Here is a 17201-nt window from a genome sequence, read left to right as displayed (position 1 = left end):
CTCTCACGTTCCCTTTTCATCTAAGCCTCAACTTCCCGGACTGTGCAATGGGATCAGGGAGACATTCTCTAAAGGGTGTGGGGATTTGGAGACGAAGCAGGCACGGAGCTCGCCAGTGAATTGTCACACCGTCACGCCCCCCCCCCCCCCCCACCAGAAGGCTTTACGTCCTGAGCCCTGTTTCCATTCCCACAATTTCATAAACACTCACCCGCCTGCTACGTGCCACACACCCGGGGGGATTGTTTTGAATGGCCACCCAAACACGGACAGACGATCCTTCGCTTGAGCATTTTTCATAGTAAAATGAACGCTCCCAACGATTACTATCGGTAGGGCTCTCTCATATTATTCCCAGATCTCACTCGGGGGTTGAAAAGGCTACCCCGGTGGATGTCAGAGAGTCCCATGGGTGGGATTTATGGGATACGCCAGGTTTTGTTTGGCAGTTTGGAGACTCAAACCCCATGGTCTCCCACCCTACGCTGCCCAACGGCTTGCCTCCCAAGGCGAAATCTAAAATCACATCACACCCTTCCCCTGCTTACTCTGCTGTGTTTCCTGCCACACCCAGAATAAAAATCCTAACTCCCGCCATCATCCATGAGGCCCATAAGCCGGACGCTGCCAATTTCCTTGCCCTTCTCTCCCTTCTTCCTTCACCCCCAACCCTCCCCACCCCCCACCCACCACCCCCATTTGGCTAACTTCACTCCAGCCATGTGGCCTCCCACATACCAGACTCACTCCTGCCTCAGGGCCTTTGCACTGGCTGTTCCCACTACATGGAACATTCTTCCCCTTACTTTCCCGTCAGTCAACTCTCTCCTTAGCTTTCATGTCTCAGCCTCCTGACAAGCACTTGACACTTTTACAAGCACCCCTTTGCACACTCCCTCAGCCCCGCAGAATGGTGTCCTTTCTATAGCACAGGGCACGCACAAGGTAGGTGCTTGCGAATACTGGCTGAGCAACTGAGCAGCTCAAGCATAGACCGAAATATAGACCTAAGTGCCTCACTTTCCTCAACTACAAAATAGAGGTTTGGACTAGCTGCTAGCTGGGACCCTCTCTTTTCTTTCCATCCTTTCCTACATTGAAAAGCAGCTCCTGGGGGAGGGCGCCTGGGGGCTCAGTTGGTTAAGCATCCAACCCTCGATTTCGGCTCAGGTCATGACCTCACAGTTCGTGGGATCAGGTTCCGCGTCGGGCTCTGCGCTGACCGTGCAGAGCCTGCTTGGGATTCTCTCTCCCTCTCTCTCTGCCCCTCCCCTGCTTGCGAGCTCTCTCTCTCAAAATAAATAAATAAATACACTTAAAAAAAAAAAAAAAAGTAGCTCCTGGGACACCTGACTGGCTCAGTTGGAAGAGCATGCAACTCTCGATCTTGGGGTCATGAGTTCAAGTCCCATGTTGGGTGCAGAGATTACTTACATAAGTAAAACTTTGAAAATAAGTAACTAAAAGTACCTCCTCAATAGAAGAGGTAGAGACGGGCCCGAGCATCCATCACTGGATAAAAGGATGAAGAAACAAAATGTGGTCTAGCCACACAGTGGAATATTATTCAGCCACGAAAAGGAACAGAGCCCTGACCCGTGCTTCAGTGTGGATGACCATGAAAGCACATGCGGACTGAAAGAAGCCAGACACAAAAGGTCACACGGTATATGATTTCTGTCTATGAAATGTCCAGAACAGCCAAATCCATAGGCACAGAAAGTAAATTAGTGGTAGTCAGGGGCTGGAGAAGGGCGGATGGGGAGTGGCTGCTGATGGGGACAGGATTTCCTTTAGGGGGATGGGAATGTTCTGGAACCAGAGACGGGTGGGGGGTGTACAACACTGTGAACATAGTAAATGCCCCTGAACTGTTCATTTTAAAATGGTTAATTTTTTTTTTTTAATTTTTTTTTCAGCGTTTATTTATTTTTGGGACAGAGAGAGACAGAGCATGAACGGGGGAGGGGCAGAGAGAGAGGGAGACACAGAATCGGAAACAGGCTCCAGGCTCTGAGCCATCAGCCCAGAGCCCGACGCGGGGCTCGAACTCACGGACCGCGAGATCGTGACCTGGCTGAAGTCGGACGCTTAACCGACTGCGCCACCCAGGCGCCCCTAAAATGGTTAATTTTATGTTATGTAAGTTTCATCTACATAAACAAAAAGAGAAAAAAAGTGGCTCTTGAATGCATGGATGCTGGAGGGTAGGAGTCAGGGGCACAGCCTCCAGAGCCGGAGGCTCTGGCCACGTTTGCTCCTTCTTCTTACCACTTACTGGCTGAGAGACCTTCGGTAAGTCATTCACCCTCTCTGTGCCTCAGTTTTCTCATCTGTAAATGGGATTAACAAGAGTACCCATGTCATAGGGAGGAAAAATACAACAACACACACACATAAGGCAGAGTCTAAAAACTGCTCAAAAGATGTTAACTTAAATTGCATTTTAAAACATGTACGTGCTTCTTGGGGCGCCTGGGTGGCGCAGTCGGTTAAGCGTCCGACTTCAGCCAGGTCACGATCTCGCGGTCCGTGAGTTCGAGCCCCGCGTCGGGCTCTGGGCTGATGGCTCAGAGCCTGGAGCCTGTTTCCGATTCTGTGTCTCCCTCTCTCTCTGCCCCTCCCCCGTTCATGCTCTGTCTCTCTCTGTCCCAAAAATAAATAAACGTTGAAAAAAATAAATAAATAAATAAATAAATAAATAAAACATGTACGTGCTTCCTTTAAAAAAAAAAAAAAAAAAAAAGCGCCATTTCTTCCTGGCTAAAACGGAGCCTCCAGAATCAGATTCCCCGCCGCTCCCCCCAATCTGGAACAAATGGAAACAAATAGACAAAATGTGTAAAATAACACTTTTCAGACATTGAGGCATCAAAGCTGGGGTTCTAGAAAAGGTAAGAAGGCTACAGTTTGCAGAGCAGAGTCCTAGAAAGAAGATAGCTGGGGGGAGGGGGGAGGAGGGGAAAGGGAGAGCCTGATCAATGCAGACATCTTTTGAGAGTTTGAGAACTTAATGGGCATATAGGTGTGCCAAGACCAGGGACTGAGCCTCGAAAGGAGCAGAGGGTGTGAATCAGCCAGAGTGGAAAAACTTCATAAGGAAGTAGAGAAAAATTAGCCCCAGCATAAAGACTATTCTGGTCCTGCCTAAAAAAAAAAAAACAAAAAAAAAAACAAAAAAAAAAAAACAAAAAACAACTTAACAGCAAGGCTGGAAAGGATCAAACTGTTTCCAGCAACTTAACCGTATCCCAGAGCAAAGCTCAAGAATATTTCGAGGAAATAAAAAGGTATCCAGCGGGCCACAAGGTAAAATTCAGGTCTGGCAGGAAAGTGAAACTTACCAGACAAGCAAAAAAAAAAAAAAAAAAAAAAAAAAAAGGCAGGAAACTAGAACCCTTAATGAAGAGGAAAATCAATCAACAGAAATAGTCCAGGAACAACAGAGATGATAGAATTAATTAGTAGATAAGGACATTAAAGAGCAGTTTTTTTTTATTTTAAGGTTTTTTTTTTTTTATTGGGGCGCCTGGGTGGCTCAGTCGGTTAGGCGTCCAACTTCGGTTCAGGTCATGATCTCGCGGTCCGTGAGTTCGAGCCCCGCGTCGGGCTCTGTGCTGACCGCTCAGAGCCTGGAGCCTGTTTCAGATTCTGTGTCTCCCTCTCTCTGCCCCTCCCCCTCTCAGGCTGTGTCTCTGCCTCAAAAATAAATAAACGTTAAAAAATAAAAATAAAAAATAAGGTTTTTTATTTATTTATTTATTTTTGAGACACAGACAGAGCATGAGCAGGGAAGGGGCAGACACAGAATCCAAAGCGGACTCCAGGCTCCGAGCTGTCAGCACAGAGCCCGACGCGGGGCTCGAACTCAGGGACCGAGAGATCATGACCTGAGCCGAAGTCGGAGGCTCAACCGGCTGAGCCACCCAGGCGCCCCAAAGAGCAATTTTTTAAAAATCCATACAGATCAAGTTTGAAGACCGAAATCAAAACCTGCTTTTCTGATCTCTGACCCAGCACATCGTAGAGGCAGGGGAAAAATTTGAGAATTTATAAATGAATCTTCCCCCAGTCCCTACGAAGAGACCCACTGAGCTCTTTTTTTCCTCTGAAAAACAAATTCAACAACACCAAAATCACAGACAATAAAACAAAAACAGAGAAATTCGATTTGATAAAAATGGAAAACTTTTGTGTACCAAAGAACACAATCAACAGAGTGAAACGACAGCCCATGGAATGAGGGGAAACATTTGCAATCACGTATCTGACAAGGAATCAAAATCTTGAAGATATAAAGAATGCCTACAACTCAATAACAAGAAGAACAACAAAATTAACAACCCAGTTTTAAAACAGGCAAAGGCCGGGGGCACCTGCCTCAGTCGGTTGAGCATCGGACTCTTGATTTGGGCTCAGGTCATATGATCCCAGGGGCGTGGGCTCAAGGCCCATGTCAGGCTCTGTGCTGAGCGCGGAGACTGCTTAAGATTCTCTCTCTCCCTCTGCCCCTCTCCCCAGCTTGCACACCCTCTCTAAAATGTTTTTTTTTTTTAATTTAAAATAGGCAAAGGATATGTACAGACATTTCTCCAAAGAAGCCATACGAATTGCCAATGAGTACATGAAAAGATGCGCAACATTATCAGTCGTCAGGGAAATGCAGATCAAAATCCCAACAAGGGATCCCCTCACGCCTGTCGGAATGGCTAATATCAAAAAGACAAGAAATAACAAGGGTTGAGGAGGATGTGGAGAAGTTGGAGCCCTTGCGCACTGCCGGTAAGAATGTAAAATGGTGCAGGGTTGCCTGCCTGGCTCAGTCAGTGGAGCACATGACTCTTGACCTCGAGGTTGTGAGTTCAAGCCCCACCTTGAGTGGAGAGATTACTTAAAAATAAAGTCTTTGAAAAACAAAAACAAAAACAAAAAACGAAAGTGAAATGGTGCAGCTGCTGTGGGAAACAGTGTGTGGTTCCTCAAAAAGTTAAACACAGAATTACCATACGATCCAACAACTCCCCTTCTAGGTCTCTATACAAAATATTGAAAGCGGGGTCCTGAATGCACATTTATACACCTATGTTCATAATAGCATTATACACCATAGCCAAAGGCGGAAATAACCGATATGTCCATCAACTAATGAATGGATTAACAAAATTTGGGCTAGCCATACAATATAAAATAATATTCAGCCTTAAAAAGGAAAGAGGGGTGCCTGGGTGGCTCAGTCGGTTAAGCATCTGCCTCTGTCTCAGGTCATGATCTCACAGTTCGGGAGTTCGTGCCCCGCATCGGGCTCTGTCTCTTCCTTTGATTTTCTCCCTTGATTTTCTCCTTGATTTCTTCCTTGATTTTCTCACCGTTTTAAAAGGACAAAGAAAGAACAAGGCAGGAAGCCATGGTCTGTATTAACTGCCTTCCCTTTGGCTAGCTTCCCCCCCCCCACCCCGCCCCCAGGGCGCAGGCACTAAAGGCATCTGCGATCACGTCCACACCAGGCTGGGGGGTGGGGGTGGGGGTGGCGCTGGTAACAGGAGGGAAAATAGCTGCTCTTCGGCTCCTGTCCCTGAGTCAGGAATCTGAGCACTCTGTTCCCCATGCCCCGGATTCTCCCCCTTGGAGATTCAGCCTTTGGCTCCTTGCCAACCGTACTTCTTCACTTGTTGAAAGCTGGGAACTATCCCGATTCCAATTTGAAACCCTGCAGAACTTTCTGGAATTCCTCTCTCTGCCTTTTCTCCCCATCCCGATGGGGAATCTAAAATCTACAGGTGCCTGGGGCGCCTGGGTGGCTCAGTCGGTTGAGTGTCTGACCTCGGCTCAGGTCACGATCTCACCGCTCTGTGGGTTCGAGCCCCGCATTGGGCTCTGTGCTGACAGCTTGGAGCCTGCTTCGGATTCTGTGTCTCCCTCTCTCTCTGTCCCTAACCCACTTGCATTCTGTCTCTGTCTCTCTCAAAAATAAATAAATGTTAAAAAAAAAAATTTTTTTTTTAATCTACACGTGCCTGGGTGACTCGGTTGGTTAAGTGTCTGACTTCAGCTCAGCTCATGATCTCACGGTCCGTGAGTTCGAGCCCTGCCTCAGGCTCTGTGCTGACAGCTCAGAGCCTGGAGCCCGCTTCGGATTCTGGGTCTCCCTCTGTCTCTGCCCTTCCGCCACCCGTGCGTGCTCGCTCTCTTTCTCTCTCTTAAAAATATATAAACATTAAAAAAATTTTTTTAAATAAAAAGAAATGGGTGCACGTAAGGGTGGGTGTGCGAGCCGATGCATCGTTGCTTCCCCCCCTGCCCACTGACAGCTCACAAGTAACGACACCCCAGCAGTACTGAGCACACCCAGCCCCCAGCTCCTGGTTTTTAAATTATTATTGAGGACAGAAATGAAGGCTTTTTGTTGAACTTGCTGATTCCAAGGCCGGAGCAGGGAAAGTACATGGGCGAACCTGGAGTTCCCACATGACCCATCAGTCCCCCTCCCAGGTCTATGTATACCTAGGAGAAACGAAAACCTACATCCTCACAAAAACTTGTATGTGAATGTCCATAGCAGCACGATTCACGACAACTAGAAGGTGGAAAAAACCCAAATAGCTATCAACGATTGAATGGCGAGTCAAACACAGTATGCCCACACAATGGAATATTATTCAGCCATAAAAAGGAATGAAGTGCGGACACACTACAATAGGGAAGGACTGTGAAGATGCGACACTGAGGGGCACCTGGGTGGCTCAGTCAGTTGGGCGTTTGGCTCTTGTTTTCAGCTCAGGTCATGATCTCACGGTGTGTGGGTTCAAGCCCCGTGTCAGGCTCCTTGCTGACAGTGTGGAGCCTGCTTGGGATTCTCTCTCTCTCCCTCTCTCTCTGCTCCTCCTCCACTCTCTCTCTTTCAAAGTAAATAAATAAAAATTTTTAAAAATGCTCTAAAAAATACAAAATAAGTTAAACGGGATGCTGAGTGAAACAAGCCAGACATAAAAGGCCACATGATGTATGACTCCACATAAAATGTCCAGAACAGACACATCCATAGAGATGGAGAGTAAATTAGTAGTTATCAGGCACTAGGAAAAAGGAAGAATGGGAGAGTGACGGTTAATGGCATGGGGTTTCTTTCTGGGGTGATGAAAAAGTTCTGGAATTAGATATTGGTGATGCTTGTACCAGGAGGAACTTTATGGCACGTAATTGTATTTCCGTAAGATTATATCTTGGTTTTTTTATTATTTTTTAATTTTTTTTTAAGTTTATTTATTTTTGACAGAGACAGAGAGTGAGCATGAGCTGGGGAGGTGCAGAGAGAGAGAGAGAGGGAGACACAGAATCTGAAGCAGGCTCCAAGCTGTCAGCACAGAGCCCGATGCGGGGCTCGAACTCACAAACCGTGAGATCATGACCTGGGCCGAAGTCAGACGCTTAACCGACTGAGCCACGCAGGCGCCCAATCTCGATTTTTTTTAAAAAAAAGGACACGAAGCACTTGACATCCAACACTCAGGTAGAAATCAGAAAAGAAAATAGAAAGAGACGTCCGGTGAAATGCAATGAAGGATCCTGGATGGGATCCTGGTACAGAAAAGGACATGAGTGGGAAAACTCATGAAACCGGAATAAAGTCCAGAGTTTACTAATAGTGGTGGACCAGGGTTGGTTTCTTCATTTCGAGAAATGTAGTAGTTATTTAAGATGTTCACACTAGGGGAAATCAAGCGAGGCATGTGCAGGAACCCTTTGTATTATCTGTGCAATCTTTCTGAATTTGTAAGTTAGGTTCTAAAATTATTCTGAAATAACTCATTTGCAAAAATTGACTCTGGAACCAAAAAACCAACCAAACAAAAAAACAACAAAAAGCGACGTGCTCGGAGAATGATGGGGACACACAAAAAGGGCACCGGAGCTAGCCTGAAGGGAATGCCACGAGCCAAATCTGAGACAATCTGAACACCAACAATTTGAACATCAAAATAAAGACTGAGAGTGAGCAATGGTCATATCTTGAGGGCAGTAAGTCCACGTGGATACAAATAAGCTCCTAAAAGCAGGAGGCCAAAAAAAGTGTCAAAGGAGGGGCGCCTGGGTGGCTCAGTCAGTTAAGCGTCTGACTTCAGCTCAGGTCATGATCTCGTGGTCTGTGGGTTCGAGCCCTGCGTCAGCTCGGAGCCTGGAGCCTGCTTTGGATTCTGTGTCTCCCTCTCTCTCCGCCCCTCCCCCCCCGCCTCTCTCTAAATAAATAAACATTAAAAAAAGTGTCAAAGGAAAGCTGAAACTAGAAAACTGCCATTTGGTAACCATCAACTAAAACAAAAACTGATTCAGGCAACACTCACCAGGGGATGCTAAAAGTAAGTCTAAACAAGTATTTATACACTACAAAGTATCTCACGACAGGGTACTTTTTTTTTTTTTTTAATTTTTTTTTTTCAACGTTTATTTATTTTTTTTGGGACAGAGAGAGACAGAGCATGAACGGGGGAGGGGCAGAGAGAGAGGGAGACACAGAATCGGAAACAGGCTCCAGGCTCTGAGCCATCAGCCCAGAGCCTGACGCGGGGCTCGAACTCACGGACCGCGAGATCGTGACCTGGCTGAAGTCGGACGCTTAACCGACTGCACCACCCAGGCGCCCCTACAGGGTACTTTTTAATGACAAAGGGCAAGACCATATCATAGGAGAGAAGTCCACCAGATCTCATCTTTAGCAAACGATCAAGGTCAACAACACCAGTCACAAGACACTTCAAACTCTGGTGACTCCCAATACAATGCACCAAGAAGGACACAACATCGCTTCTGAGGACCTCCTACCAAAACCTGCAGCCTCCGTGTAATCAAGAGGAAACGTCAAACAAACCACACCGAAGGACGCTCTCCAAAGAACTGAGCAGTTCTCAGCAAGTGTCCTGACGTGAGACACAAAGAAAGACCGAGGAACTTTCCAGATTACAGGGGATTAAAGAGGTAGAACAACTGAACACAATGTGTGATGTGGAATTTCCTTCTGCTGTGAAGGACATGAATGAGGAGGCTGGCAAACTCTGAATAAGGGCTGTAAGTTGTAGCATTGCATCTCTGTTAAAGGAGTCTGACTTTAACCATTGTGCTGAGGTTGTGTTTTAGGAAATGCACGGTGAATTATTTAGGGGTCAAGGGGGTGTCATGTCTGCAATTGACCTCTAAATGACTCAGGGCAGGGGCGCGCCTGGGTGGCTCAATCCATTAAGCGTCCAATTTCGGCTCAGGTCGTGATCTCATGGTTTCTGAGTTCGAGCCCCACATCGGGCTCTGCGCTGACAGTGTGAGTCTGTCTGTGATCCCCTCTCCCTCTCTCTGCCCCTCCCCTACTTGTTCTCTCTCTCTCTCTCTCTCTCTCTCTCTCTGTCTGCCCCTCCTGGGATTCTCTCTCTGCCCTCGCTCACTTGCCCCCTCCCCCCAAAAAAATCACCTTTACTTGTTTGGTTCCAGTTGGGGAGCTGTCCACAGGCCAGACCACCCACAAGCCCAGACACATGTACTTGGGGAAACCACCTCTGTGGGCAGGGGGACAAAGGATGCTAACTCTATTGGTGACCAACCCAAGAAACCTTCTCTGGGGCACCATAACCCTCCTGGTGGCCACCATGACATGTGATGTGCCAAGGCTGGATGCCTGGCTCGGAACAGCAGGCCCTCCCTACGGATCCTCTCTGCCCAGCAGGACGGGCACTCTGTTCTGAGCAGTGTCACTTGCCTAGATCAACTCAAGGGCTGTGTCCACTGGGTGATGTTTCTTGAGCATTAGTGGGATGGCCACATGCCCACATCGGTTCTCGGTGGTAGGAAATGAGTTGGCCTCACCAAGGAGCCATGGAATGACTCACTGCCTTCTTTTTTCAATTTTTGCTTTTTTAAGGAGGCTCCATGCCCAACGTGGGGCTCGAACTCACAACCCTGAGATCAAGAGTCACATGCCCTACTGACCAAGCCAGCCAGGTGCCCTGGGAGTAGCCTTCTTGCCCTGATCTTTGCTCCTCCTGTGCTCTGGGTCATCACCTAGCCCCCGCCCCCTCATCTGGGGGGCAAAAAAAATCTACTAAGAAAGCTGTCACCGAAAATATACCATCACCTCCACCCACCCCTCCACAGTGCCCCTGCCGTTTCATTCTTTGGGAGCAAGCCCTGAAGCCCCTCAATGCCAAGGTCAGTGGGAGGAGGGGGTGAGTCGGGAAAAGAGCCACCAACTCAGGCTAAGCAAAAGCAGCCGGCCCGCGGGGGACACAGAGGTTGTGCCATCTTGTTCAGTCACAGTTTGAGGCTAGCCAAAAACTCATGCAAGGTGACTGAGGTCAGGACGGCAGCTGCCTCGGGGGCAGGGCGGAGGGTGCTGGGGAAGCGATGCGGGGCAGAAGGGAACATTCCAGGTTGCTGGAAATGGGTCACTATGTTGACCGAAATATCCCTGACAAGGGTATAAATACTCTTCACTGAAGTGTTAGGGGCGCTAAAGATCTGTAGTGTCGCTTTATACAAGTTATTCCCCGATTTTAAACAAGGCAGTGGCGGGGGAAGGAGCGGCTATATAAGGCTCATCCGAAGTGATCAGAAGCGGGTGGCCTGTAATCTAGCTGAATTCTTTGCCTCGGGAGGCTTTCTGTCCCAGCAGGGCTGGACAGTCCTCCTGGGGGAGGAGGGGAGCGGCAAGCATACCCCAAGTCCCACGACACCGCGGTGAGCGTGGCTGCTGAGCACACACCCGTGAAACAAACAGGGCTCCCGCGCCCCAGACGGCGCATTGTCTAGACCCCAGTCTACCTGACAAGACCCCGCCGCGAGGCCGCATCTGACCGATTCCCTTGACCCCACGACAAAGACCCCCTTTGTTCCCTGGTTAATATCCTTAGCAGGTCTGTCTAGACTCACTGTGGCAGTAATTGTCCCGTGATGTCACCAGGACCTGTGACCCAGCTCCTCCTCGTGGCGCTTGGGCAGGGAACACTCCAGACGGCCCCAAGTCAAGGGGGTCCCGGCCCTTGACACCCACCTGAGCCTCCTAGGAAGAGAGATCTGCAGCCAGTGTCCCACACCCGCCACCCTAGACCCAGGGGGAGACAGGACACTCCAAAGATCAAGCCCCTTCTGTGAGAGGTGCTGAGGGGCAGCGCCACCCTGGGGAAAGATGAAAAGGGGGTGCCCTCCGTCCCCAGCACTCCCACCTCCCCACTGTGGCTTGTGGGAAACAGTTCACTCTCCACTAGAGCACACGTTCACCTAAGGCATGAAGAAGGAAGGTCAGATGAGACAGACGGACAGAGGAGGTGGGGGGAACAGGGGCGAGAAGAGAGTGAAAGACAGAGACAGAGACAGATGTACAGAGAGACAGATGGAGCCATAAGGGGAAAGAGGGAGAGACCAGAGGGAGTCTGAGAGACACAGAGACAGATAAAGAGAAGGTGAGAGAGACAGAGAGAGAGAGAGAGAGAGAGAGAGAGAGAGAGAGAGAAGAGAAGTTAGCTGGTCCCTGGGAGAGGAGGGGTTCTTTCTACAGATGACAGCTTGGGCTTCTGAAAAGTCAGTAGGGACCGGAAGTTAACTGCTGCTCAGCCCGGGGAACAAAATTCCCATCTTCAGCTTGAGGGGACTGACTCAGAACTCAGGTCTGGATCACAGCAAGAACATGCCGAGGCACATTTTCTTGAGGGATGGATTCCACCCACCCAACGGGACACCCTCTGCATGGGCAAATCCGTTTTACCTAGGTCAATTAAAACACACCAAGGGGAGCTCCCAGCCACCCCACAGAAGGAACCTGCAGACACTGTGCTGTGCAGAAGGTACCCGACCCGAGTGCAACTGCATTGATGCCTGAGTTCTAGAACAGGTGTCACCCACGACGGCAGCGGGGGCGGGGGAGTTGGGGGGGGAGTCAACAGCGAGGTTTACGCCTGGGGGGAAATAGCTAGGAAGGGGCACAAGGCTCTTCTGCGAAGAGAAGGGGGCTAGGAATGTTCTAGATCTTGATCCAGACGCGGGTGACGCGAAGGTGCACGTGCGGAAAATTTCGTGGAGCTACGCCGACGTGTTCACTCAAAGTATGTACGAGCAACTACAATTTTTTGTTTGGTTGGGTTTTGTTTTAAGGGAAACGCTCAGATCTGGGAAGGTTGGCATCTTTTTATCCAGGGAATGGTGGAGAAGCCTCTCTTCTTGTTTCCTAAGCTTGAGGAAGAAAACTCAAAGTCTTCCAGAGGCCAGGTCTGGCAAGTTGGGCAACCAAAATATCAGGGGGTATTTCCCCTCGGGCAGCGGGATGAAAAGCGGCCGTCCCCCACCATCCACATCCCAAAGCCCGGAGGGATTTCCAAAGATTGTTTAATTGATTTTTCTCCTATTTAGATGCAGATCATAGTGTCTGGGGCCCAGGAATTCAGACACACGGCTTTGTGTCCACTCAGCCCCGTGAAGGCTCCTGTCTGAAACTCGCACAAAGCCAGACACACAACGTCCTCAGAAACACGCTGTTTCCTTTTTGTCTGGGGCTCCAGGGAGCGGGTGCAATGGACAGAGCCCTGGACACGCTTCCATCTGCAGGGTCCCGGGGACCCCGTCCCTCTGTCCCGCTCAGAAGGTGGGGTGCACATTTTTTTAAAAAGGAAAGTCGCCACGATTTCGAGGTCTATATGAGGGGTGGCATAAGAGGTGGGGGGCCCCCCAACTAGGGGTTGATGCGTTGAGGTTTTAACTTGGATTTTTCTCCAAAGTCAGGGCTCTGGAGTGAAAAGCAGGGGATGCTTTAAATCAAGCAGCTAATGGGCTAGGATTAACATGAGTTTGGCTCCGGTCTCTGCAGATCTGATTTATATAAGGAGAAAACGTTTCTCTCTTTCTCTCTCCCCATTGTTCCCGTCTGTCTCTCCAAATGCCCCATCTGACAAAGAAACTGGAAGGCTTGAAGGCTAACAACCTGTTCAGGATAGTGGGAAAGGCACCCCCCCTCAATATGCAGCCTTCTCCTCCCCCAGCTGCTGGGAGGCAACAGTGAAGGTCATTATATCCTCTCAACAAGGTTAATACATCCCCCCAACATCCCTGCCTGGTCACCCCCAAACCTGGTTGGGGCATGGGGTACCTTTGAGGCAATGCCATTCTAGTTTCCTCACCGTGTGACCTCAGATAACTCTCTCTGGGCCTCAGTTGCCTCATCAGTAAAGTGGGCACACGAATAAGTGCCCCCAACCGTGCAAGGGGTTGTGGGGGAAATTCAGAGTGCTCGGTGCAGAGCAAGCTGACAGGTGCAAGTGACAGTGGTTCCCATGTGGAAAGAAGAGTGTATCGGGCATAAATGTTTTGCAGGAAGCTTCAAGGGAGACGTTCTCTTCATAGATTCCTTCCCTTCTTTGGTGCCATATATCTCCAGGGGGACCCCAGCCCCAAGCCTGATTCCTACCCTCCGGATCTGAGTTACCTGTACTGCAATCCAGCTGGCATTCACAGTGTGTTCCCCAAAAGGGCCAAACCCTGCAAAAAAACCAAAACAAAAACAGGAAAGTCAGCGTATCACCACCCAGTGATCTTTTCTAGCCTGCCCAAGGTCAGGCTGCTGCCCCACCTGGGGGAACAGGGATCTTCGAGAACACCTGCCACGTGGGACAATGTCAGGGGGCCTGGTCCTGTGTTCTTGGGTGCACCCAGGGGCCTTCGGAGCACCCCCTCCTTTCTCTGCTCTTAACGGCTTTTAACTGTCCTTTCTTGTCTTCACCGTCACCTGACTTTTGTGCCCAGCAAGGGGCCAGTGGCCTCCTTTTGCCCCAGAAAGGGCTGGTCTGTTCCCCTCGCAATTTCCTCCACTATCCCCGACCCCCATCTACAATTATTTTCTCGCCGTCTTTGTGCAGAGCCTCTGGGCTCCGTGAACCACCACAAAGTAAGGAACAGCCCTTAAGGGATGCGTGTGGGTGTCTCCCAGGACAGGCTGACGGGACACCACCCTGCAACCCTACTGTCCACTTGCTCAAACTCCAGCCCCACTTACAAACCAAGAGAGTCCACCTGAGGATGTGCTAAGTGCTCTGCACGCACTGTGGCACTCGGCCTCACCGCATCCCCCTTTCAGCCAAGGCTGCTTCCTGGGCCCCTTTTACAGGAGGGAGACTAAGGCACAGAGAGGTGAAAACAGCTGCCTAAGGTCACACAGCCAGAAGGCAGAAGAGCTGGGATTTTAAACCAGATTCATGAGAGTCCACAGCTCTTCTACTCTGATCACCCTGTCACCCTGCCTAAAAATGAACACCCCCAAGAAGACTGAAGGTCCCAGGTGGTGACAAGGCCCCCCCCCCCCGGAAGGGATGCTGTGTCCTGGAACAGCAGGCTCCCCCCCCCAGTGGGGGCAGGATTTCTCTACCCCCCCTCTCCTCCTTCATAGACTAAGTATGAGTCTCAGCTCAGCCACCTACAAACAGGGTGACCTCTGTGAGCCTGTTTCCCCTTTGCCAAATGGAGATGGTGAACATATCGTGAACTCATGCAAGGAAAAAGTCCACTCCGGTGGCTCCCTGCATAGTGGACACTAGAGGAACAAATAACCAGATACAGGAGGGCTGCGCGGGGGGGGGGGGGGGGGGGGGGCAGTGACCGTCGCCCCAATTACACACATCTGTTGAGTGAGTGCCTTCTTCTATCTTCCTGAGAATTCCAGGCCCAGCCTCACCCTCCCGGGTCTACAAACCACTTGCGTGAACCTTAGCGGGATCTCCTACTCTGACCCCTCCAGACAGAGGGTCAAAATGACCCCCCAGCCAGAGGCCCGGCGGAAGTTGACGCCCACGTGGCCCTGAGGCGGAGTCTCCTCGAGGAGGAACAGTTAGTTTCAGGGAGTTGGTGACAGCGGGGAGGGACTCACCCATAAACAGCCCGGGGCGGAAAGATTTTTGACTGAGCCGGTCCTGGCGACAACAGGGAGAGCGGCTACCCGCTCGAGGTCCCCCGACCTCCACCTGCTCTTGCCTCAGGAGAGCAGCCCCCTCTTAGCGCAGGGCTGGGGGAGCACTGGCTGCCAGGAGGTTCATTTGTCACTGGGGCACTTCCTGCCCGCAAATTGGCCTTTGTCCCCTGGGGCCGTGGGTGGGGACAGGCCCGACCTCGGGAGGGGCAGGGATAAGTCCAGTCCTGCCCACCAGCCGGGCAGACAGAAGACAGGTGCCCAGAGAGCCACTGTCCTCACCTGGGGAAGGAAGGACGTCCGAGGGGCCTGGTCCGCTCTGGGCACTTGACCGGACCCCCACGCCCTTGCCTGCCCCGACCCCTGACAGTGGGAACACAGGGGCTCTCCTTCTTCACTTTCTACGTGTTGCGCGGACTGAGCTGGGCGATGACATCTTCCAAACCTAAGACGACTTCTAGCACCTGCCCCGCCCGGCCACCGCGCCCCTCCCGACCCCGCCGGCTCTGGAGCCGCCCGACCCGCCCCTGCCCGCGGCCGCTGTCACCGCGGCCGCCATCAGCGTACCCGTCACCACCACCGCCTTCCTGGGCTGCTCCATGACGGGCTCAGGCTGCGCCTCGGACCCGCTCCCGTCGGGACTGGCGAGTCCCGCAGCCGCCGCTGCCCCCGCGGCCCGGATCCCGCGCCGCCCCGCCCCCGGCCCCGCCCCCGGCCCCGCCCCCGGCCCCGCCCCCGGCCCCGGCCCCGGCCCCGGCCCCGCCCCCGGCCGGGCCGCTCGGCGTGCGCGCCCCCGGGTGCCAGACGCTGCGTGCGCGCCCAGAACCGAACACTCACCCCCGGAGGGCCCAACTCCCCGCCTTCCCCGGCCTCAGTGTCTCCACCTGAGTGATGGGGACAGTTCGTCCTGTGCGGCGTGGCCGCTTGAACTCACTGAGCGCCGCGGTCTGCTCACTGCTGTGAATTATCTGGCCCCCCTCCCCGCCACCTGCCGGTAAGGCTCCGTTAGTCGCTGCGTTTTACAGAGGAGGAAACTGAAGCATGGATCCTAAGGCCACTCGACTAGAGCCTCCTGGAGTCCCAGAAGCAGCCTGCGGGCCAGGAGGTTGAGAGGGGGACGAAATAAAGCGAAAGCCCAGCACCACAGTGCGGCGGCGCCCAGAGGTCCTCTGCAGGCTCCTATGTTGCAAAGAAAGACGGTGATGTGGCTCCGCAGACCTAGGCTTCCCCTCTCTCCATCTCCCCAACACTTACCCCACTTCTAGCCCCAACAGCCCTCCAAGGGCCTAGCAGAGTCCCACCCCAGGGCCTTTGCACTTCCTGTTCCTGCTGCCTGGAACATGCCCTGCCGGTATCTGCGAACCTAGTTGCTTCTCTTCCTTCAGGAGTCAGCTCCACTTCACCTCCTCCTGGGTGTTCTCTTTGCCCTCCCTGGCTGAGAATCCCCTACCCGGCCCCTCACCCTCTGTGAGTAGGTCCATCTCCTTTCCTTGCTTGCTCTTCGTCCACAGTCCATGATAGACTCTACTTTTCCGATTTATTTCCCATTTCTTCTGACACAGGGATTAGAACTTCCAGGCCAGGAGCTTGCCTCCATTACAGCCATGTCCCTGCACCCAGTATGTGCCTGGCATACTGTAGGTGGCCCACTAATGATCATCAGAGACCAGGATTTCTCCAAAATCTGCCAGAGAGAGAAAGCTGAGTTTCTGGCCCCATCATCAGAAAACAGGGCTAGACCTTGGACTCGGGTCGCTGACATCTCATTCCAAGCAGCCTTGGCACCGGATTAGCTTGGGTGCTGACTCAAAGGCCATCTGCCTCTGGCCCCAGCCTCAGAATACCCAGGGCAGAGCTCCTCGGACTGGCCTGGAGCCCTGATTTGCAAGCTCAGACCAGAGGTCACATACTCAGTGGCTATTTTGGTCTCTGGCAGCTTCAGGTAGAATTCAGAAAATCTGAGAGCCGGCTTGCACCAGCTGTGCGAACAAGAGCCAAGCCAAGTGGGAGAAGAGAACAGAACAAAAATCTCCCCACGATCACGTTTCGTAACTCAAACATTGTCAGAAGTGTCTGCACATGTTGCTAGAAGCCAGGGTTGTAAAGGGAAGGAAGCCACATCACTTGCCCTCATCCCAATGTACAAAAGGAAGGACACCTGTATAACATCCAGAGTCAGCGCTGATGGGGAGAAACTGAGTCACACAGTACTGCTGAGAGCAAGTGGAAGAAAGGCCCAGCAACACCAGGGGATAGATGAAGAGGCAAGGAGAAATGG

General features: G+C 51.5%; 1 protein-coding gene across 1 annotated transcript in view; it reads right to left on the bottom strand.

Moving 5' to 3' along the window:
- Positions 1-15600, bottom strand: part of PGPEP1 (pyroglutamyl-peptidase I) — a 30452-nt gene extending 14852 nt beyond the window's left edge. The window contains exons 1-2 of the mRNA XM_047095045.1: positions 15491-15600; positions 13451-13503 (exon numbers count right to left, since the gene is read on the bottom strand). Of these exons, the coding sequence (XP_046951001.1) occupies positions 13451-13503; positions 15491-15524 (87 nt within the window). The 5' untranslated portion in view covers positions 15525-15600. The remainder of the gene's footprint in view (positions 1-13450; positions 13504-15490) is intronic.
- Between the last annotated feature and the right edge of the window lie 1601 nt (positions 15601-17201).

The sequence above is a fragment of the Lynx rufus genome, unplaced genomic scaffold, assembly GCF_022079265.1.
Source record: "Lynx rufus isolate CCGP_SWC_20201006 ecotype Redwood Valley unplaced genomic scaffold, mLynRuf1.p SCAF_4, whole genome shotgun sequence".
Classification (NCBI taxonomy): Eukaryota; Metazoa; Chordata; class Mammalia; order Carnivora; family Felidae; genus Lynx; species Lynx rufus.
Note: the sequence above shows the minus strand (reverse complement) of the source record. Positions and strands in the feature narration are given on the sequence as shown.